Source organism: Caretta caretta, chromosome 2 (assembly GCF_965140235.1).
Source record: "Caretta caretta isolate rCarCar2 chromosome 2, rCarCar1.hap1, whole genome shotgun sequence".
Classification (NCBI taxonomy): Eukaryota; Metazoa; Chordata; order Testudines; family Cheloniidae; genus Caretta; species Caretta caretta.
The window spans coordinates 265,223,889-265,247,277 of NC_134207.1; the positions used below are offsets into that span (position 1 = coordinate 265,223,889).

Genomic DNA, 23,389 nt, shown 5'->3' on the forward strand with positions numbered 1-23,389 from the left:
ACTGTGCCTCAGGAATATACAGTCTTGAACTGTTCAAGATGGGCAATGCAAATGTATTAATTGGTTCACCACGTCATCAATGGAAAGTGGATATACACCAGCCTTTGCAGACCTGAGCAGATTACCAAACACTTCAGGCAAATTCACTGGTAAAGATAAACAGTTAAATGTATTGACTACAAAAGATAGATTTTAAGTAATTATAAGTGATAGGCAAAAAGTCAGAGTTAGTTACCAAAAGAAAAGAGAAAAGGAGTACTTGTGGCACCTTAGAGACTAACCAATTTATTTGAGCATAAGCTTTCGTAGGCTACAGCTGTAGCTCACGAAAGCTCATGCTCAAATAAATTGGTTAGTCTCTAAGGTGCCACAAGTACTCCTTTTCTTTTTGCGAATACAGACTAACACGGCTGCTACTCTGAAACCTGTCAAAAGAAAAGAAAATATAAGCATGCAATCTAAACTCTCAACCCAATTAGACTGGGCAACTACTAGACTAAGCAGTTTTTCTCACCCCACTGGATATTGCAGTTCATAGTACACAGATTTCACCCTTGAAATCTGGGCCAGTCTCCTCTGCTTAAGTCTTCTCAGCATCCTTGTTGCTTGCAGCATGGTTGGGGCAGGTGAAGGGCCAAGCATGGGGACCTGTGTTCTGTTTTATACCCTGTCCCATGTGCTTGGGGAATACAGATCCAGGCATATCTGGGGGGCATTGCTGAGTCTCCAGGCAAGGTTGAGCAATTCCTCTGGTGTGGCCTCATGCAGGTGAGTCATTGAATTGTAGCTCCCTTGCTGGACAATAGCTGTTGATGCATTGTCTGACACCTCACCCGGGCGTTGGTTACTTTCCTTGCTGTTGCCTCTGGGGAGCTAATATCTGTCTGATTCCCCAATTTACAGCATGTTTTAGTGACAACCATACAACACGATTCTCATAACTTCATGTGCATTAATGATATGCATATATGGGTCAAAAAATGACTTTCAGCAGATCATAACCTTCCCCCTGATACCTCACACAGCCTCCTTTATATGCAAGATCACAATTGTATATAAATGAGGAACATGGGGGTTACAGGGTGCTCCCCCACGGTACAGAATGTCACAATGGCAATATAGCCCTCCCATCTTTCATGCCCTCCATTGAGTCTGCAGAACTGGTAACAGTAAAGCCTGCTTCGACTGGTTCTGTAAGTATAGAGGTCAGGCAGATGGATTCTGCCAAGACAGATTTGTCCCCTCTACAAAGAGAGTCAGTTTTCTATTATTATTTTTTTTCCCACTGGGAGAACAGCATTTTTGTGTCGTCGGTAACAGCTGCACTTAACCAGCAATCGTCTGCTGAGGTTGTTGGGAGATTTAGAGAGAGACAGATGGACAAACATAGCCAATGGGAACCGAACACTAGAAAGTGTTGGAAAAACCTCCCTGTCTCTCTCTCTATAGATAGGTATTTGTTTAGGTTCTCTGTGTTCTCATTTTAGCTACCGCGGCGTAATGATATGGCTGGCCAAAGCAGCGTACAGAGGGGGGTGGAGAAGGTTTGTGTCTCTTTCCCTTGCCCGGGATGATACAAATAGGATTATCTCACTTAGAGCTGTGAAGGATCTGATTTTTTTTTTAATTAGCAAAGCGTGCTAAAGCAATCGATGCCGGGAGGATTAACAGCTCCTAACTACCCAGCGAAGCAATTGCTTCAGCACTGTTTCCAAGGGGAATCGAAGTGCTGGTGCTGGTGAAAGGTGCTGGATTGACAGCCCTGTAAGGAGAGTAGTCACTTTGGATGGGCTATTGCCAGCAGGAGAGTGAGTTTGTGTGTGTGGTTTTTGGAGGGAGGGGGGAGGTGAGAAAACCTGGATTTGTGCTGGAAATGGCCCACCTTGATTATCATACACATTGTAAAGAGAGTGGTCACTTTGGATGGGCTATTACCAGCAGGAGAGTGAGTTTGTGTGCGGGGGGAGGGTGAGAAAACCTGGATTTGTGCTGGAAATGGCCCAACTTGATTATCATACACATTGTAAGGAGAGTGATCACTTTAGATAAGCTATTACCAGCAGGAGAGTGGGGTGGGAGGAGGTATTGTTTCACGGTCTCTGTGTATATAATGTCTTCTGCAGTTTCCACAGTATGCATCCGATGAAGTGAGCTGTAGCTCACGAAAGCTCATGCTCAAATAAATTGGTTAGTCTCTAAGGTGCCACAAGTACTCCTTTTCTTTTTGCGAATACAGACTAACACGGCTGTTACTCTGAAACCAGCCCTGAGACTGATGTCCTCTGTTTAGCTGCAGATCAGGGAGTGGGCTGCCACCGGCTGCAGATAAAGTTTCCCCGCATGTCTCACTAATGTGCCAGGAACAGCCAATTTGGGATGAGGACAGATCTCCTGGGAGAGGGCAGATCCGTGAAGGAGCATGTAGACTCCATGCTGCTGAGGAAGGGGCCAGAGAGGCCCCATGTGCTGGGCTTGCCCCACCTCTCCGGCCCTGTCAATCCTGTATGGTAGGGAGGAGGCATTTAAAAAGGAGGAAACTGCAGTGAGCTGTGGGGAGAGCGATCACCCCAAGCAGGAAACGGCTGGAACGACTCCTGCAGCCGCTGATCTCCATCCAGGAGATCTCCAACCCTATGGGAAGTGCAGCCAACTTCCACGGTGAGCCCAAGTCAGCTACCCTGCTGGAAGGACGCCTAGAAAACGGCAGACTGCCCCAAAGTAAGAAGGTATTGCTGTCTTTCCCCCTTTGAGTTGGCTCCACGAAGACGTTGTTTTCGGATGCATTGGAACATTTATTTTCCTTTCAATCCGCCATCGGAAGAGATGTAAGAGGGCCTGCAAAGGGTGGGGTCCCATTTGCAAGGAGTTAGAAATTGACTATAAGCCACCCCATGTAGATAACTGGGCATGGCCAGGGACTCCCGCCATCTGGTAGAAAAACCTACAGGAACTCTTTGACAGGCCCATAGGAAGAAGGGGTCCCGGGAGTTTGGCAAGTGAGAGGAGGGAGCTTCTTAAAGAGGTGTCCTAGTGGCATGATCATGGAGGTCTGAAGAGATTTCAGGGTGCCCTCCGTGGCTGTGCTGAAAGCTTCCCAGGCTCAGTGAGCTTGTGTCTCTTTATGCTAATGCTCTGTCTTTAAGAGCTGAGATAACCCTGCCCTTCGTCCAGCTGGTGGCCATAAAGGAGCCGCAGAGGAGCTGAACCAGGATGTGTGTGTCTCTCGTCACAGGCAGCCTGCTCAGAAAGACAGCCAGCCTCCAGCCCAACGGTCTGAGAGATCTCTGGCTTCCAGCCCGAGCACCCTGGCCATCTGGCTCCATTTTGTTTACTTTCCATCTGGCATTTCAAGGAACTTGGGGAGTCAGGGTCATAGCTCAGCGGGCACTAGTCCCTCAAGGCACCCAGTGTGGTCAGAGAACCTGGGCTCGCTCTGGTGCAATTTGTTTGTTTCTTTGTTAACGGCAAGACAGACCCATCTCTGAGGTCCCGCGGCCTCATGTCAGGCTGTGCATGGCTAGCACGTCAGATGCTTTCTCTTGGCCCCGGGTGCTGGTCTTACCTGGGGCACTCTCACTTTCACACTGGTGCCCATCCGTAGCGCCTTGGATGTGGGCACTTTCCCTTTCACGCCAGCGTGCATTGGTAGCAACTCCAGCACTTGCGTGTTCGCCCTGGGGCACGTCAGTATCGCCTTGGAGACAGGATTGCTCAGGGGGATGGCAGCAGTAGGTAGCACATAATCACTTTCAGTTTCGCCTGGGTGGAGAGCAATGGCACCTGGCACATGGTCACTTTCACATGGGGGCCCGTTGACAGCAATGCAGGGATCTTCCACCCAGTAACCAAAAGCAAACGGGCCTTGTGTCCTGCCAGATTCCCTTCTCCGCTAATGCTGTTAATCCTAGGCATGGCTTGTTTAGGAAGGACAAACCCTCCCGTTTTCAGGGATGAGATTGGAGAGAAGTGTGACTTAGACCCACTGAAAGGGAAACAGTGCGGGCTGGGAACATGGGTTCAGTTCTGCCTGGAAACACCATCCCAGCCACGTGGCCCATCAGAGGGCATAACCATAACCCAGCCAATCTTGTCTTCATCCACTGCCGCTTGTTTATAACGTGGTGGCTTCTCTGGTCCCAAGGAAATCGGAGCCCCATGCCAGGCCCGATGGTAAAGCAGAGAGCATACAAGGGTTGCTTTATCTAAACCTCATTGTTTAAAGCAAAGTTGTTTTCCAGCCCAGAGCTTTCCAGCTCCTTGGTATCTTCTCAACAATGGCGTGATTTGTATGGCCTATGAAGTGGCTGAAGTAGAGGCTGTAGCTCACGAAAGCTTATGCTCAGATAAATTGGTTAGTCTCTAAGGTGCCACAAGTCCTCCTTTTCTTTTTGCGAATACAGACTAATAAGGAGCTACATAGGTGTTACAGATTTAACGGCCACACTTTATATTCCAGTGCTGGTTGTACACGGTTAATACCTGATGAACAGATGTTTTCATAAATGGTTAATCAGTTCAGTCCAACAGCTCTATACATGTCATTTGGCCACTATAACACCTTCTACTGATGTGCTGATGGTCTATAACACAAGCTGCTTGTGTCTGGAACATCTGTTGATCATGGGAGAGGCAGTGTGGCCCAGTGGACAGAGAGTTGGACTCAGAAAACCTGAGTTCTATTCCCAGTTCTGTCACTGGCCTGCTGGGTGACCCTGAGCAAGTCACTTCCCTGCTCCAGGCCTCAGTTTGCTCATCTGTAAAATGGGGATAATGATACTGACCAGGTTTGCAAAGTGCTTTGAGATTTATGGAGGGAAAGTGCTGTGTAAGAGATGTGTGCGGAACTCATTGCCAGGGGATGTTGTGAAGGCCAAAAGTATAACTGAGTTCAAAAAAGAATTAGATAAGTTCACGGAGGATAGGTCCATCTATGGCTATTAGCCAAGATGGTCAGGGACAGAGCCCCATGCTTTGGGTGTCCCTAAATCTCTGACCGCCAGATGCTGGGACTGGACCACAGGGGATCACTTGATAAATTGCCTCTGAAGCATCTGACACTGGCCACCTTCGGAAGACAGGATACTGGGCTAGGTGGACCATTGGTCTAACCCAGTATGGCTGTTCTTATGTACTGTTATTATTTATTAAGCATGTATAAATGGAACCTCAATAGCCCATGTGAACAATTGAATCACTGTTATTTGTATACTAAAGTTTCTTCTGAGCATCTCAAAGTACTTAACGAGTGCTAGCAAATTAAGCCTTACCCCTGTGAAGAGGGACTGTCTCCCCATTTGACGGATCAGGGGACTGACACGCAAGGGGCCAAAATGTTCAAACTTGGGCTCCTAAAACAGACACTTTGGGGGCCAGATCCCCAGCTAATGTCAGTCACTGTAGCTTCATGGAAAGCAGTGGAGTTATGCTAGTTTATACCAAACTGATGGACTGGTTCCTAAATCCCTATGTAGCAGATGGTCTGATTTGGGAGGTGCCAAGTATGCCCAACTCCTATCCAAATCCATGGAGCCTGAGGGGTCTCAAGACTGGGGGGGAGAGAGGCAGTTCCCGACTCCTATGGACTGTCTGTGGGAGTTGGGCAATTAGCTGCTCTTTGAAAATGGGCCCCATGGGCCAATTAAGTGTCTTTTTTTTTTTTTAATGTTAAAACAAAGGCTAGGAATGGTGACAGCATTTCACTGGCATGGGTTGGCATTTGTGGCAGTCAAATGCAGTCCTCACTAGTTTTAAGCATGTAATTAACAATGTCTGAATCAACAGCTTTAACTGAGTCTGCAGATATATGGGCCAGTAAACCCTTTTTGAGCATGCCCTTTATAATAACCATCCCATCTTACACAACTCATTAAAGACGGTTGGAGCCATTTCCTCTTCTTGACCGATCCCTTGGAGAGCTGTCTAAGGGCGTGGCCAGGTGGAATCGTTCCTCAGTCTCAGCCTGTAGCTGAATATCTCACATGCGGATATAGGATGATCCTGGCCTAAATTCACACCAGCGACTTGTCATTGTAGGGCCCTAGACTGAGGCGCCTCGAAGGGGCCTGCTTCAGAAAGCACTGAGCACCTGCCCTTTGAGCATCAGGCCTCTTCACGGCAACTGCCGTTGGGCATCCGAAAAATAAGGCCTCCTGGATCACTAGTCCGGTCTGCAAATGTCCTCCCCTGTCTGTCCCACACCAGATGCTCCAGATGCCTGCTCCTGGTGTTCCATTGGAAGACAGGGCACAGTGGGTGGTGATGTTTAGTGGCTTGGTGTCTCTTCGTTGTGCCCAGTGTTATGCATGGTCCAGGAGCATAAAGCAATGTGAGACATCCTCAGACTCCCACGTGGCGGGTTGCGGGGCGGTGGGGAAAGCAGCCTCGGCAAAGCAGTTACTCCGAGTGGGCAGAGCCTTGATCCCACCTCTCCCCATGCACTGCCCAGGAGTCAAGCTTGTGTAGGTTACCTCCCGGAAGAGAAGAGACATGACTGTGGCTTTGGCATGGGCTGCACCGGCATGGCTTGGCACTGGGTGGTAGGAGACTGCTGCGGAAGGAATGGCTCCCAGACCGGGCAGGAGAGGCAGGGCCCAGACTGGAAGCACTTTGCATGGCTCGACTGCAAGCAGATCAGCTGGCTCAAGGAGGAGCAGTGTCAGCTGGCACCAGGGAAAGAGCCCTGACTTTCTCCTGGGGGGATGGCCCCAAGGTACAGCATTGCCTGGCACAGCTCACTGCAGGGAAGATCTCATGGGTAGAGTCATGCTCTTCCTCTCTTGCCAGAGGACAGAGCCCAGGTACAGGGCTACATTAGGGCTCGTTTGCTGGAAAGAAGATCAGGCATTGGCACGAGCCGGTGGAGGCAGTGGCAGGGGGGCAGGTAGAGATGGGGCCACGGCGTGCCGCAATTCCACATCTCCCCCTCCCGGGATAACACACAGCAGGATGCATTGCTGCTGGGGGAAGTGGAGAGGAGCCCATCAAACCCAGCAGCCTGGGATCCGTCCGCCCCGTTTGAATACACACCCAGTGCCCTCCGGCCTTTGCTATGCCACCTTGCAAGACAGTTGTCTGGGTGATGACAAGGTACCCAACCCTTTCTCCATGCGGGCACTGGCCGAGGCAGGCTTGCTTTGGCAATGCCCACAGCAGCATGCTAATTAGGCATGGCCAAGGCAGAGTTTAATTTGAAACAATCGCACCAGTGTGGCCCGCAGGGACATGATGGTTCCCTCACCCACCCGATCTCCATCCTCCCATCACCACCTAGCTCTTAGGCAAGGGAGGAGAGTAACATCTGTTTTGTGGCCTAAGCGAAGACAAACATGGCATGGCCCGGGTGCAGGAACATAACCATGGATGTGAAACCACTTTCATGGCCAAATAAATGCCAGAACAAATGCCACAATGCAAGCCACTGCTTGAGCTCTGGGCTGTGATCTACCGTCCTCGAGAGCTGGCCTTTCCCAGACCATTGCAGTTTGATCACAATATCTGGGGCTTTTCTGAAAGCTCCAGCTCCTGGAGTCAGGTGATTAGGTGAGAATCTTGGCTTTTATTTTGGAAAAAGGCTAAGTTTGTAGCCGTGATGGTTGTGGAGAAGAGCTTGAAAACACGAAGGCTCAAACCAGGAGGCAACTAAACAGAACCTCACGTTTATTATTTTTAAAACCCTTGTGATTTTTTTTAAATCAGTCTCGTGATTTGGGGAGACATGACTCGTGAGTGTCAGGCGGCTGGGGTTAGCAACGCTGAGCTGATCTATTAACAGTGTGTTCACAGTTGGACAGAGTGAGCACCAGGGAAAGAGCCTGGTGTATTGTATAGAGGGGAAGGATGGCCTAGTAGGTAGCAAACTGAAGTGGGATTTGGGCTACGCTGTGAATAGGAGGGGGGGGCTTCAAAATCTCTCCCCATCCCCTTTTTTCCACACAGGAATGCCAATCCTTGCACTCCCCGAGCACAAGGACTGCTGCAAGCCAGTGATCGGATGGGGAGGAGCAAAGGATGGGGACATACCAGCCTCTCCCCCAGCCGGGAGAGCTGGAGGGGAACAGTGCACTGTACTCTTTCATAGGCCATGCCGAGCAGCATCCTGGGAGCGTCTGTCTTAAATCAGTGAGAGTGCTTCTGGGAGCTGCCTCTGGGGCAGTGTATCCCCGCCCCTCACCAACACACAAATCCCTCCCCACCCACACGGTTCAGCACTCGGTCAGGGGACTGTATTTTGCCCAGCAAGGGAATGGCTCCCGTGATCCAACAGGTCTCTTCCTACATGTCTGTGAGCCTAGCAATCTGTTTTCCCATGATGCCGCTGTGTTACCTGAACTTTATTTTGCTTCCTAGGCTTGCAAGTGTGTGTACATGTTTATGTGTGTGTGCAAGCATGCGGGTGTGTGTGTGTGTGTGTGTGTGTGCAAGCATGCGTGTATGTGTGTGTGTGTGTGTGCACGAATGCATGTGTGTGTGTTCGGCTCCTCTGGGTCACCATCATTTCAAAGGAGGCCCCCATGTTGTTAAAGAGAAAAATTAACCATGCGCTTTAGAACATCTACTGGCCAATCAGAAGATCCCTTTCGGTAGCACACTCAGAGCTGCTACAATGTAGCCATTGTTTGATAGGGATGTGGGTGTTTCCGGTTAAAATTCTGAATGGGGAAGGAGAAAGGATTTTGGTCCGCTTGCTTGGCGTAGTAATTCTTCGCCACCATAATCCCGTCTTGGAGCACAAGCCATTGCGGTGGATGCAAGCACATGTTTCAGCACAGCTAGGATACCCAGCTTCATTGGGGAGAAGCAAGTTAGGGCTCGTACGGAGCCTGCTCTTTCGAATTGTGCAGTCTGCTTGTACGGCTTGCCTGCTGCAACCACTGCTTGAAAAACAAAAAAAGAACATTGGCAAGCCCAGCACTCCACCAGAGGAAACCACAAGGAAATGTTCCCAGAGCTGGGTATTCTGATGTAATAGGGCTTGAGGTTAGCATTCTAGTGTGGCATTTCTAGCCCCAGATCAAAATCAGAACTGTCATTCTGAGCCCAGCGTTACTAATGTTACTGAAACTCTGGGGTGGGAAGGGAGGAGGAAGAAAGATGCTGAATTGGTTGATTTCTTCCTGTGTTTATTTCTCCATTCAGAAGACGAAATGATGATCTGCCATGTTGGTAGATGTTTTAATCCTGCTAAAGCTGATATTCAAACCTGCAACAGATATGTTCCTTCCTTGGGAGAATGGAGATAAGCCCCCAGCTTTTAAGGGAAGACTCCCTGCAATAGAAGGTTCCTTGAAGCTGTGACTTAGAAATTGGAGGTGAAAAAGACCTCTTACGTGTCTAGTCTGTACCCTTAATGCAAGATTGATCTCTAGAGATCCATGCAGTCTAAAGTGAGGAGGCCTTTCTGAGGAGACTTTTCAAAACAAAGTCTTGCATGAACAATAAAGATCCTTAGGCACTTCTGGAAGAACAGGTGATTTCTCTTTGCATCCCTGGGCCAAATTTCTCCTCCTCGCATCTATGTGTTATGTGCTGATGCCCTCCACCCCAGAGCTGGTTGTGTAACCCACACACCTTCTGGGTGTGGTGGTGTGTCCCATCTAGTGGTACCGAGACCACTTAGAGAGATAAAATGAGTCCGTTCTACAGCCTTAGCTAACAGCCAGCTTTTAGCTCATGCTGCAGAGGCTCATGCACTAAGCTCCCCATATCCCCAGTTCAATCCTGCCTGCCGATGACCAGGGTCTGTCGGCATTATAAGTAGGGGCTTGTCTGCGATTTCATCTGAGAAGACTCTGAAGCTCGGGATGCGCTCTCTCAGCTGGGGGAAGTACGTAACCCACACACCTCCTGGGTGTTGGGTCCCATCTAGTGTCACCAAGTCCACTTAGAGAGAGAGAGAAAATGAGTCTGCTGTACAGCCTTAGCTAGCAGCGAGTTGGCTTTTAGCTCATGTGCTAGAGGCTCACGCACCAAGCTCCAGAGGTCTCCGGTTCAATCCCGCCCACTGACGACCAGGTCTGTAGGTATTACAGTTGCACATCAGTGGTGCTGCATATCCTGTGGGCTAAATCCTACACATCCTTAGTCAGGCAAATATCATAATGAAATCAATGGGAGTTTTGCCTGAGCAAGAGCCAACAAAGGACGTCAGGATTTGGCCAACAGTTTGCAACGTGCTTTGGGATCTTTGGGGATGAAAGATGCTGCATAAGTTCAATTTGACACAAATCATGACTCTCCTGCAAAATTCACGGTAACCTTCGTTCACTAGGAAATAGGTGTAGCACTTCGCATGCTGTCCATGTACTCAGAAGACCACATGATATCCCGTTCCCATAAGCAGCCACTGCTTCTTTGCCCTTTGGGTTTCTGTTCTCCGCAGATACAAGAGCCTGACTCTTTATGCTGCTAGCATTGTTGGGTTACAATAAAGCAGAATTCATTCTAATTTGGCACTGTTTCCCCCCCCCCCATTATTTGTGCTGCAGGAAGTCTTTTATCGCCTCTATTTGATTTATACTGTTGGATACTCCATCTCTCTGGGATCCCTGACAGTTGCTGTCCTTATCCTGGGATACTTCAGGTAGGCGGCTCTGTTTTTCCTTTTGTGGGGGTATCAGTTTAATCACACAGGTCACCTGGAGGAGATTGGAGGAGACTTAGGTTTTTGTCAATAACAAAGCTCCTCCTTTTTTGTGTGTGTTTCATCTATCAGACACAGGGGTTGTTTTACTATTTGCTAGTTGGGTTGTGTGTGGTGCCACTCAAACACACCTCTTGGGGTTAGGTAGAACCCCTCCAAATGCTGACGTAATCACAGCAGGCAGACAGAGCTCAGAACCTAATGCCTCTGTTTAGAGAAAGGGTTACAAGCTGAACGGAGCACATGGAAGCAATGGCGCTGATTCTCTGGTCCCCTTGTGGTGCACAGGAAGCAGAAATAGACTATAAGCACTGAGGTAGGAATTCTCCCAGCGTGGGGGGCATAGAGCCAACAGAGCTGGATCCTACACCTTGTCCCTGCCAGGAGAGGCCTGGACCGTTTTGCTGGCCAGGATGAAAAATGTTTTTGGTACTCCCGCGCTCATGGGGCGGAGCGAAACAAAGTGGCTGGCTAATTATTGGAGCAAAACTGGCCAATCACAGCAGAGCAAAAACAAATAATGAAATCAAGCTGAGTGGCACAGCAGTCTGGCGCTCCTTAGAAGTGGCCGCTACCTTTACCTGCCCCTGAAATTGGTCCATCTTCCTGCAACCTCATCTGGGTGAGGAACCTGTACCATCCCCATCCTTTGAGGACCACAGCCAGCGGGTGTAATTTAGAGCAGCCAACAGACTGCTGTAACCTGCACCCAGAGCTGGCTCTGGGCAGGGAACCCAGAAATCCCGAGTTCTGATTCTGGGCCACCCCTTGGGTTGTCACTGACGACTTAGTGGGCTGTGATCATGACAGGCAGTGTCAGCCAGCAGCGGTGGGAGTAACCTCTCCACACTGCTAACAGCAATGGTACGGCTGCAGACAGTCTCCCAGACAGCACAGAACTAGCCTGGGCTAAACCATGGATGTGCAGTACTGGGAATTGCACATGGGACCTTTGACTCTAAAAACACACAGGCCGCTCTCTGGGAAATGAAACGCTTTACGAATTTGCATGTCATCCTTGCTCAGGGGCCATGCAATCTTCTCTGTATCATTCCAATTTTAGTATATGTGCTGAAGGAAGGCAGTTTTATTAGCCTAGACAACAAAGGGAGCCCCATACGCATAGATCAGACACTCACACAGGCCAGTGCAACACGACAAGCTCAGACTGCTTTGGGACCGTGATGACATTTACATGAGCTATTCTGAGACCCATAGTGCAGCCCCTACATGGCCATGAATCTCCCATTCCTTTGGGTCTTTTCCAGGATAGATGCTTTGTTTCTTTTCGGAGACCTGGATAGCTTGTTAAAACATTTAATGCTGTACCTCTGGCCCATTGAATGGAAATTCTGATTAAGCTCAGGTCTTGCGCTGTCTCATGCTTCCTTCTGTTGATCATTGATAGAGAGCGGCTGTGCTCAGAGAAGTGACTGTATAAAAACAGCTTCCTCTTGCTTAGGAGAAATGTTCTCTCTAGTCGCCCAGAGATAGATTGACTTGCTATAGGGAGCAAAAATACACTTTATTTATTAGAGCTGGTCAAAATGTTTTGGCTGAAACAAGGTTTCTGCTGGAAAATGCTGTTTTGATGAAGCCAAATTTTCTCGCAAAATTGTATCTACTTCGACATTTCATTTTGGGAAAAAAGATTGGGGGGGGGGGAACCATTTGAAAACATCAGATCTCCCCCTTCGACATGTTCAGAACAAACAGTTGAAAAAAGCACCACTTGGGGGTTTGAAATTTACTCTGTTTGGTATTAAACTTGGTATTCTTCAACCATTTCAAAAGGATGAACATAAAATTGTTGATTTGCCCCAGAACAATTTTTTTTATAGTGTGATTTAGCAATTTTAGTTGTTGAAATTTTGGCATTTTGTCCGAATTGGGGATGATTTGGGATGATCTTTTTGTTTTCAAAATCTCAATTTTTTTCACAGGACGGCAAATCCATTTCCCAGCCAGCTCTCTTTGCCCTGGAGAGCCAACACAACTACACAGGAGTGAGCTGGATTCTATTCTGGCTCACATGTCAGCAAGAGACTCATTAATTAAATTTCAGTTACAGGAACAAATCCTGCTCTTACTCAGACCTGTACAAATCCATTGAGCACTCTTTGTATCATAGGGGGCCTAAAGGCTTTAAATAGAGGAAAATACCAAGGAACTGTAATTGAGATTGTCTTAAGACACCCTTGCCCCCATTAAAATCCATAATCTTAACAACAGACCTAGATTCTTTGTCTTCTTCATATCATTAGACCTGGGGATTTCAAAGGATGCAAACTCAGAGGCTCTCTGAGTGCTAGCTAAACAAACAATATCACATCTTACACTGCTACAGTATAATGGATCTCAAAGTTCTTTACAATCTGTATTCAGGTATCACTTCACCTGTCACTGCAATGCCGCCACCTCTGGTGTGGAGCTCAGCAGCTGTTTAACAGTGCACAGAAACACTACACAACAGGAAGTGAAGTAGAATATTATATCTAATTGAAGCTGAAGAGGGAATCTAACCAGATAGGATATAAATATTAACACAGGGACTAACAACCCCGTGCCACAAATGACCACAAGATCTTGGGCCTTAATTTTACATCTTACTTGCAGGGTGTATAATTGAGTGTGACATCTCAGGGACCTTTAAACCCATCCCCCATATTTTATTCTTGCTGGGGCACCCTATCCCACCCAACTGCTAGGTCAGCTGCCTCTGTGGCTTTTGTTCAACCTCCAACCAATCCCCTGGGTTACGCCAGGGGTGAATTTGCACTGGAGTGGGGCTGTGGCTGTAGCCTTGGGTCACTGCAGGGGCACAGCATTCCTGAGAGGAGGTGTGCTGGGGTATCAGCACTGTGCCGAATCGTTCGACCCCACTGTGCCATTAGGAAGCACAGCTGAGCTTGACTAGGCCCAGTTGGACATCTAAACCGTTCCAATCCTGTGTCTCTCCCTTTCCCCTTCCAGGCGTTTACACTGCACAAGGAACTACATCCACATGCACCTGTTTGTCTCCTTCATGCTGAGAGCAGTCAGCATCTTTGTGAAGGACGCGGTCCTGTACTCCGGGTCAGCTCTGGAGGAGATGGAGCATCTGTCTGAAGAAGATCTCATGTCCATCACCGAGGCCCCCCCAGCGGATAAGTCGCAGTTTGTGAGTACTGCTGTATGGCCGGTTACGTCTTACCTCTCCCTCTTGTGTGGCTCACCCTGAGAACGCTGGTGATCTGGGGCCTTATCCACTTCCTGCCTCTTCCCCAATGGGAGACTGAGACATCTGACTCCTCTTCCCCACCTAGTAAACCACAACGTCTTCCGCATCCCCTCTTCCCTAGTACCTGGCTTGAATCCAGCCCACGGTCTATCAGCAATGACCCAAGAGAACCTTCTGGTCTGCCCGACCAATGCAAGTTCTTCACCCGCAGTCGTCCCAGGTCACATCAGAGCTAGGGTTTAGGGCCATTCCCAGCACCGTTATGTGGAAAGATGGGCACCACCTCTTTAAAGAACAACGTCAGGACCCTGTTGTATAAAGGGAACATTTGCACAGCCCACGGAAGCGAGCCTGCAAATCCACGTTGACAGACTTGGGCTTGTGGGGCTCACCTTACTGAGCCCTATAGATGTGGCAGCTCTGGCTGGTGCTCGGGGTTTCAGAGGCTGAGCTCCAGTCTGAGCTGCAACTTCCAAGTGCTGTCTACATAGCTCTTTTAGCCCTGAACCACGTGCCCAGGTCTGTCAACCTAGGCTTAGAGGCTTGCTGCCGTGGGCTGCCACTGGGTGTGTAAATATACCCCGAGTGGCTGTGGAGATACTCCCTTTTTGAACAATTTCCGTGCCTCTGTTCCACCAGATATGTCAGTACATCAGTTTCCCAACATGTACAACTCCCCCCAGAGTACATCATTCAATGATTTCCCGCTCGGCAGCTCTTCTCGGTACAAACCATGCAGACATCACTCAGCAGCCGTTTCTAGGCCATCTGACACTCCTGTGGCAGAGACTTGGAGATGGATTCCAACATGTCTAGTTGGCAGCCGGTGTCAAGTGGAGTGCCCCAGGGGTCGGTCCTGGGGCCGGTTTTGTTCAATATCTTCATAAATGATCTGGAGGATGGTGTGGATTGCACTCTCAGCAAATTTGCGGATGATACTAAACTGGGAGGAGTGGTAGATATGCTGGAGGGCAGGGATAGGATACAGAGGGACCTAGACAAATTGGAGGATTGGGCCAAAAGAAATCTGATGAGGTTCAATAAGGATAAGTGCAGGGTCCTGCACTTAGGACGGAAGAACCCAATGCACCGCTACAGACTAGGGACCGAATGGCTAGGCAGCAGTTCTGCGGAAAAGGACCTAGGGGTGACAGTGGACGAGAAGCTGGATATGAGTCAGCAGTGTGCCCTTGTTGCCAGGAAGGCCAATGGCATTTTGGGATGTATAAGTAGGGGCATAGCGAGCAGATCGAGGGACGTGATCATCCCCCTCTATTCGACATTGGTGAGGCCTCATCTGGAGTACTGTGTCCTGTTTTGGGCCCCACACTACAAGAAGGATGTGGATAAATTGGAGAGAGTCCAGCGAAGGGCAACAAAAATGATTAGGGGCCTGGAACACATGAGTTAAGAGGAGAGGCTGAGGGAGCTGGGATTGTTTAGTCTGCAGAAGAGAAGAATGAGGGGGGATTTGATAGCTGCTTTCAACTACCTGAGAGGTGGTTCCAGAGAGGATGGTTCTAGACTATTCTCAGTGGTAGAAGAGGACAGGACAAGGAGTAATGGTCTCAAGTTGCAGTGGGGGAGGTTTAGGTTGGATATTAGGAAAAACTTTTTCACTAAGAGGGTGGTGAAACACTGGACTGCGTTACCTAGGGAGGTGGTAGAATCTCCTTCCTTAGAAGTTTTTAAGGTCAGGCTTGACAAAGCCCTGGCTGGGATGATTTAATTGGGGATGGGTCCTGCTTCGAGCAGGGGGTTGGACTAGATGACCTCCTGAGGTCCCTTCCAACCCTGATATTCTATGGTTCTATGATTCTATGATTCCATTGTCACCTCTACAGGTTGACGTTCACTGTAATTGGCTGTTCCCATTGTAGTTTATTCCTATGATTTATTGATACGTTTCTGGTAGAAACCACAATGTGCTAAGGGATGTTCCTGGGCCTGAAGGTTTTGGACTCTATGAGCTAGATCCTCGCCCAGTGGAAGTTGGTGGAGTTGTGCCAATTTATATGTAGGAACTGGCCCTGAAATGGCAAACTGGGTTATTCCTGTGGCCACATATCTGCCAGTTTGAAGAGCACTTCCCCCGCTCCCCTGTTGTGTTGAAACGGCCGAGGGCTATTTCAGAACCAGTAACGCCACTTCACACGTTAGCATAGCCTGGTGAACACCATGTGAGGAGCTGGGCCAAAAAATTTTTTGATTTTCTTTTGCACCAAAAAAATGCTTTTTTTTCCGGCCCGCAAACTATTTGCTAAAATCTGGTTGAATCTGACAAATGATTTTGGTTGGAGAAAATTTTTTAGAAGATTCCAAACATTTCAGCTTGACTTTTTGATTCCAAACCGCATTTCAGTTTCAAATTTGGCCAGTGATGTTTAAAGCACCTAATGGCTGAATCAAAAAAAAAAACAACCCTTTCACCCCAAAAAATTGCTTTGAATCATCTGAAACATTCAGTGTTTTGACCAAAAAAAAAAAAAAAAGGTTTTGGTTTAAATCAAACTGGATTTTTTTCCAGATTTTTCGGTTCAGCCCCTGAACTGACAAATCCATTATTTTCGTAGCTTTTGTTACGTGTCCCCATCTGCAGAGGATGTGAGTCTATTACAGACCATGCCTCTTTACCTCAAGCTTTAGTGATACATGTTTAAATCAGAAAATCTTCAATTTGATTCCTTGTATTACTCAAGATGCCGGCTCTTCCATTAGGTGTGCACTAGCCTACATCAACTGGGAGGAGTGGTAGACACGCTGGAGGGCAGGGATAGGATACAGAGGGACCTAGACAAATTGGAGGATTGGGCCAAAAGAAATCTGATGAGGTTCAATAAGGATAAGTGCAGGGTCCTGCACTTAGGACGGAAGAACCCAATGCACCGCTACAGACTAGGGACCGAATGGCTAGGCAGCAGTTCTGCGGAAAAGGACCTAGGGGTGACAGTGGACGAGAAGCTGGATATGAGTCAGCAGTGTGCCCTTGTTGCCAGGAAGGCCAATGGCATTTTGGGATGTATAAGTAGGGGCATAGCGAGCAGATCGAGGGACGTGATCATCCCCCTCTATTCGACATTGGTGAGGCCTCATCTGGAGTACTGTGTCCTGTTTTGGGCCCCACACTACAAGAAGGATGTGGATAAATTGGAGAGAGTCCAGCGAAGGGCAACAAAAATGATTAGGGGCCTGGAACACATGAGTTATGAGGAGAGGCTGAGGGAACTGGGATTGTTTAGTCTGCAGAAGAGAAGAATGAGGGGGGATTTGATAGCTGCTTTCAACTACCTGAGAGGTGGTTCCAGAGAGGATGGTTCTAGACTATTCTCAGTGGTAGAAGAGGACAGGACAAGGAGTAATGGTCTCAAGTTGCAGTGGGGGAGGTTTAGGTTGGATATTAGGAAAAACTTTTTCACTAAGAGGGTGGTGAAACACTGGAATGCGTTACCTAGGGAGGTGGTAGAATCTCCTTCCTTAGAAGTTTTTAAGGTCAGGCTTGACAAAGCCCTGGCTGGGATGATTTAACTGGGAATTGGTCCTGCTTCGAGCAGGGGGTTGGACTAGATGACCTTCTGGGGTCCCTTCCAACCCTGATATTCTATGAGTCTATGATTCCATTGTCACCTCTACAGGTTGACGTTCACTGTAATTGGCTGTTCCCATTGTAGTTTATTCCTATTATTTATTGATACGTTTCTGGTAGAAACCACAATGTGCTAAGGGATGTTCCTGGGCCTGAAGGTTTTGGACTCTATGAGCTAGATCCTCGCCCAGTGGAAGTTGGTGGAGTTGTGCCAATTTATATGTAGGAACTGGCCCTGAAATGGCAAACTGGGTTATTCCTGAGGCCACATATCTGCCAGTTTGAAGAGCACTTCCCCCGCTCCCCAGTTGTGTTGAAACGGCCGAGGGCTATTTCAGAACCAGTAACGCCACTTCACACGTTAGCATAGCCTGGTGAACACCATGTGAGGAGCTGGGCCAAAAAATTTTTTGATTTTCTTTTGCACCAAAAAAATGCTTTTTTTTCCGGCCCGCAAACTATTTGCTAAAATCTGGTTGAATCTGACAAATGATTTTGGTTGGAGAAAATTTTTTAGAAGATTCCAAACATTTCAGCATGACTTTTTGATTCCAAACCGCATTTCAGTTTCAAATTTGGCCAGTGATGTTTAAAGCACCTAATGGCTGAATCAAAAAAAAAAAAACCCTTTCACCCCAAAAAATCGCTTTGAATCATCTGAAACATTCAGTGTTTTGACCAAAAAAAAAAAAAAAGGTTTTGGTTTAAATCAAACTGGATTTTTTTCCAGATTTTTCGGTTCAGCCCCTGAACTGACAAATCCATTATTTTCGTAGCTTTTGTTACGTGTCCCCATCTGCAGAGGATGTGGGTCTATTACAGACCATGCCTCTTTACCTCAAGCTTTAGTGATACATGTTTAATTCAGAAAATCTTCAATTTGATTCCTTGTATTACTCAAGATGCCGGCTCTTCCATTAGCTCTGCACTAGCCTACATCAACTAAAAGCAAAACACTCAGAGTTTGCAAAGAATACATGTACTTTGCTGCATTCGTCAAGAAATTTTATGTCAGAGATGTTTTCTATTTAGTGAACTGCAAAAGCAAACAAGTACCTAAAGGGTTTAGCAATTATTAATATATTACTTTATTTCCAAACAAAGTGGGAGCTCCATAATTATTGCCTTGGGCTGTTAAAGTGTGGGTCGCTGATAATTTTCGAAGAATATAGAAAGTATCATTTGAATGGGATTTTTTTTTAATTTATCTTCTTTATATATTTTTTTCACTTGTTATCTTTAACAGAAAATTATTTTTCTGGCTGGTGAAAGTTGCCAGATTGACAGCTCTGCACACTGAAAATTCCTCTTTTTAGCCACAGAAGAGGGCATGAGCTACGCAATTCTGTGCCAGCCATGCTGGGGCTACATTGTTCACTTTATAATATTCTCTGAGCAAGAGGCAGTGCCTATATCCACTGCCCCAGGAGGACAGGATATAAGTAGAGCAGGTCAGAAAATGGATTGTCCATCCTGCAAAAAATTTTGAGATTTTGGGGGAGGGGGGAAGCGTCCCAAATTGGGACAAAAAGCCAAAATTTGGACATTTTCACAAAACAGAAGTCCCCAGAAAGGTTCATTGTAGGTCAGTCAAAATGTTTTGTTTCAATTTCCAACATTTTTAATTTTAAAAACCATAAAATAGAGTAAATTTTGAACTAAAAGTAACTTTGAAAAGAGAAACGGAAACTTTCTGGGCTGAAAATGTCTAAACGAGGTGTTCTGTCATTTTCACGATGATTTTTTTCCAAACTTTTTCAATGTGAAATCTGATTGTAATGGATTCAATTTTGCATTAAAAAAAAATCAATGTAACCGAAATAGCATTTTTCGATAGAAAAATGTTTTGACGGTAAGTTTTTGACCAGCCCTAGTCACTAGGTCAGTTGCAGGAGCCATTTAAAAAGGGACTGCAGGAAGCCCTAGAAAATCCACTGTCAGGAACAATCCTGCATCAGCAGGGAGGGGACGACAGGGCAATGGACAGGGGTCAGCATTGCACGCACCAGTTACTGCAATGTGGTATCTATATTCCTGTTAGGATTGCCAACTTTCTAACTGCTGAAAACTAGACACCCTGCCCCTTCCCCGAGACTCCGCCCCCAGTCCTGCCTCTTTCCCAGGCTCCACCCCTCTGCTCGCTCACCCCCAGGACTCACCTGCCACCTGCAGAGCTGGGCTGGGAGGAGTTGAAGCAGCGCCTGCCCAATCGGTGCGTGGAGGGGTGGGGAGGGGTCCCTGGAGCAGAGGGCCAGGGTGGGGAAATTGGGGGCACAGAAGGGCAGGTGAGGGCCGACAGGATTCACCCCCCCACACACACACACACCAACTTATTTGCCAGAAAGACTGGAGCCAGCCAAGAGCCAGCCAACCAGCCACAGCTAAGCAGAAAGCAGCTCCTCCAGGCTCCAGCTGCTGCGCTTCCTGCCCTGCGGTGGCGGAGGCCGGTTACTGCGGGTAACCGGACGTTTAGTGTCCAGTCAGCAATGCTGACCGGACACTACCAGGTTCCCTTTTCATCTGAACTTTCCGGTCGAAAACCGGACACCTGGCAACCCTAATTGCTGTGGTCGTCCCCCTGTGCTTGGGATGAGGAATCATCACTCCATAGCGACGACGAGTAAGGCTGGGACAGCACTGATTCTTGTTAACGTTATATATTTAATTATAGTAATCCCAGGGTTAAATCTGACTCAGCTGACTTGCCTGTTTAGGGCTAGGTTTTCCCAGGCGTGGATGCAGCAGTCAGTACTGATTCAGCAAAGCACTCAAGTTCTGGGTGGAATTCTCCCTGTGTTATTCAGGAGGTCAGATTTGAGCATCCCAATAGCCCCTTCTGGCCTGCAAGTCTGAGAGTACAGCTGCCTAAGTCCCACTGTCTTCATGGCCTTCAACGTTTTGCAGAACAGTGATGGAATAAGCACTGAATCGGGGGGTCTCAGACTTTCCAAAGTTCCCAGCTTCCACAACTGGGGCTGGGTTTTCGAAAGCACTCTGCTCCCCTTGTTCTAAGGAGAGTGGCTGAGCGCTTTGGAAAACCGGAGTTCTTTTGAGAATCTGGCCCTGCACCGGGGTGCCGAGCCCTCCTGTGTCTATCTGTGTAATCCGTGGCTGTGCACCGGCTGGTTCTGGAGGTGTGATCTCTGGCTGTCCGTTGCCGCTCACCCTGTGCTAAATGCAACCTTGATGGACGTGGGCGCAGCTCCCTTTGACTTCAGTGGAGCTGCGTCTGCTCGCACCAGGACTGAGCCTGGCTCCCGCTGGCTCCTGCAAATATGCAGTCTCCGGCTGTGCGTCTGCTCCCTCTGTGTGCAATGAGCGGATGCTCACCGTGTGTGCAGTGAACGAATGTGTCACCTGCTGCCTGTGCAGTCTGTGCCGACAGCAGTGCACCTACTGGCTGTTCTCTGCTGCACACCTGCTGCTTCTGTGCACCATCTAGAGCAGCTGCAGACCTGCAGCTCACTTGCCGGATGTGCTGGTGCCCACCTGCTGCTTGTTTAACGTCTGTCCAATGCTCCCCGCCCCGCGCACCCTGTGTGTGCAAGGTGCCCCTGTCATAGGAATATATCAATGGGTTCCTGAGTCGCTGGCTGAATCAATGATCTCCCAGAATGCTGACACCCAGAACCAGCACGTGCAAACAGCAGCAGATGCTGGGGTCTAGAATCCCATTTTGATGGGTCACTGGCACAGAAGAAAGAATTGTCCGTAAGAGCAATGAGTTGGCACTCGAAAGTAATGAGCAGCCCTAACCCAGGGCTTTGAGTGCTCTTGGTGAGGCGCAAAGGCGAATGGTAAATGCCATGGGGCAGATCTCAGGACCTCTCTCCTCTAGCAAGTGTATTGCAGCCCGAAGTGGGGGCACATGTTTCTCTTCTTGCCCACATTCTCCTGAACAGTCAGGAGCTAAACACTAGGTCATACCTGCCCTTACACCGGGATAAATCCATAGTAGCTCCAATGACACCAGATCCAACCCACGAGCTCAAAATGAGACCCTGCTCAGGGCACCCCAATGGGACTAACTACCCAACCATGTCAGATACCCCTTGGCTCTTCCACAGAGAGTTCATCTTATACCAGATTTCATGAACTGACTTCCTTCCTACAGTAAACCTTATGGGCCGGATCCTCAGCTGGTGTAAATCAGCATAGCTCCCTCGGGTTAATGCCATTACACCATCTGAGGATCAAGCCCTATAAGATGTTCCTCCTTATCATTATTTTTATTAGAATAGTGCCTAGAGGTCTTAGCTGCAGTCACTTGAGCTAGGTGCTGTACAAGCATGTAGCAATGGTGTCTGCCCTGAAGAGCTTACAGTCTAAAAGTGAGGCAAAATGAGCGGTAGAGGTGGGACTAGAACCCTCAGTCCCAGTCCAGGGCCTTAGCCACAGAAGCAAGCTGCCTCCTGTAAAACACCCCCTGGAGAGCCCTCTCCAATTTGCACGGTAGCCTTTTTCTTCTCCAGCTTGTTTTCAAGCTCTCGCTAGCTCATAACTACCACTGCTTCAGGTTCACACCGCGTTTTTAACCTCCCTTTCTCCCTCTGCCCTCACTCCAGATGGGCTGTAAGGTAGTCGTCACCTTCTTCCTCTACTTCCTGGCGACCAATTACTACTGGATCCTGGTGGAAGGGCTCTATCTCCACAGCCTCATCTTCATGGCCTTTTTCTCTGAGAAGAAGTATCTTTGGGGCTTCACGCTGTTTGGCTGGGGTGAGTCGCCGCTGCTCTCGGGGCTTTCTAAGCTGACTCTGTGTTTGTGTGTCTGTGTGTGTGTGCAGGTCAAAGAGCAGATGGAGACAGAGTTACAGGGCTGGGAGGTGTTGCTGGAAACATCACCCTGGAAGGCCTTATTATCTGCCCTTGTCCACAAACTATCTCCCCAGCATGCACAGGAGTCCTCATCAGGACATGAAGCTGCAGTGGGGATGCTCCGTGGACAGTCCTCCAGTCTGCCTCCCTCCATGAGGGCCTCTGGATCCACAGAGTAGCTGATCCACCAATCCCTCCTCTGACTCGCCCCATCCCCTTAATCCCCGCCGTGTAGCAATGCACAGGGAACCACCCTAAAGTGCAATCTGCAGCATACAAGGTTCCACTCCTCCTACATGGGCTCCCCAGATCCTGTCCCAGGCGGTGCCTTCTTCCCCTGTGGCAGGACCGAGTCCCTGAAGATAATATTTAGATTGATCCCGTGCAGACCAGTCCAGGGGTGTTCCTGGAATGGAGCACTGCAGCTGATTTCACTCTTTTTAATAATTCTCTGCCCTTAGAGATACAGGGGCCAGATCCTCAGCCAGTGTAAGTCGGCATGAGTGTGACACCGGCTGGGCCAGGTTCCCTTGAGACTGTCAGCATCTGGAGAAATGGTTGTATAAACGAGACGTGCAGCCAGGGCTCAGGGTGTTGGTTCATGGGGGAGTCCTACACTCTGATTTCCTTCCTCTGGCCTCAGACTCTCCTGCCACCGGATTTCTCGAGTGTCTGAGCGCACAAATGGAAACCTGCAATTTGTGGGGAAGCGATTTTTTTTTTATCCCTGGATCTTTTCTTGGAGCAGGGAGGGAGGGAAGAGGTGGGGGCAAGCCATTAGTGGAAGGCTGTTTACACACAAGTGTTTAAGAAGAGAATGTGCTTTTGTTCCCCTCTGGCACTGGCTCGGTGAGACAAGGCAGGGATTAATGAGGTGCAGATCGTTTGAGGGCAGCATGATAACTGCCTGCAAGCATCTGATCGGTGGAAACACCGAGGGAGAAGAGGGGATGTTTAAGACGGTGCTCACAGGTATAATGAGACCTAATGGGGTGCGGTATATGAGCAAAGAAACACACAGCAGGGAAAGCTTCTCGAAGGTGGTATCTATTCGAGTTTCTCAAGCGAAACAGCAGAGACCTTGTTTTAAAAAAATGTACTGGACAAAGCCCTGGAGAATATACTGCAG

General features: G+C 48.4%; 1 protein-coding gene and 1 non-coding gene across 5 annotated transcripts in view; one reads left to right on the forward strand and one right to left on the reverse strand.

The window, feature by feature from the left end:
- The window catches only part of PTH1R (parathyroid hormone 1 receptor), a 186,551-nt gene that overhangs the window by 129,777 nt on the left and 33,385 nt on the right, over positions 1–23,389 (forward strand). For all 4 annotated transcript variants that reach the window (XM_048837362.2, XM_048837359.2, XM_048837361.2 and 1 more), the window contains 3 exons: positions 10,485–10,579; positions 13,613–13,799; positions 22,008–22,161. In XM_048837362.2, the coding sequence (XP_048693319.1) occupies positions 10,485–10,579; positions 13,613–13,799; positions 22,008–22,161 (436 nt within the window). The remainder of the gene's footprint in view (positions 1–10,484; positions 10,580–13,612; positions 13,800–22,007; positions 22,162–23,389) is intronic.
- On the reverse strand, positions 11,621–11,724 carry LOC125633100 (U6 spliceosomal RNA). The gene has a single exon (XR_007355488.1). It is a non-coding gene; the product is annotated as a U6 spliceosomal RNA (small nuclear RNA).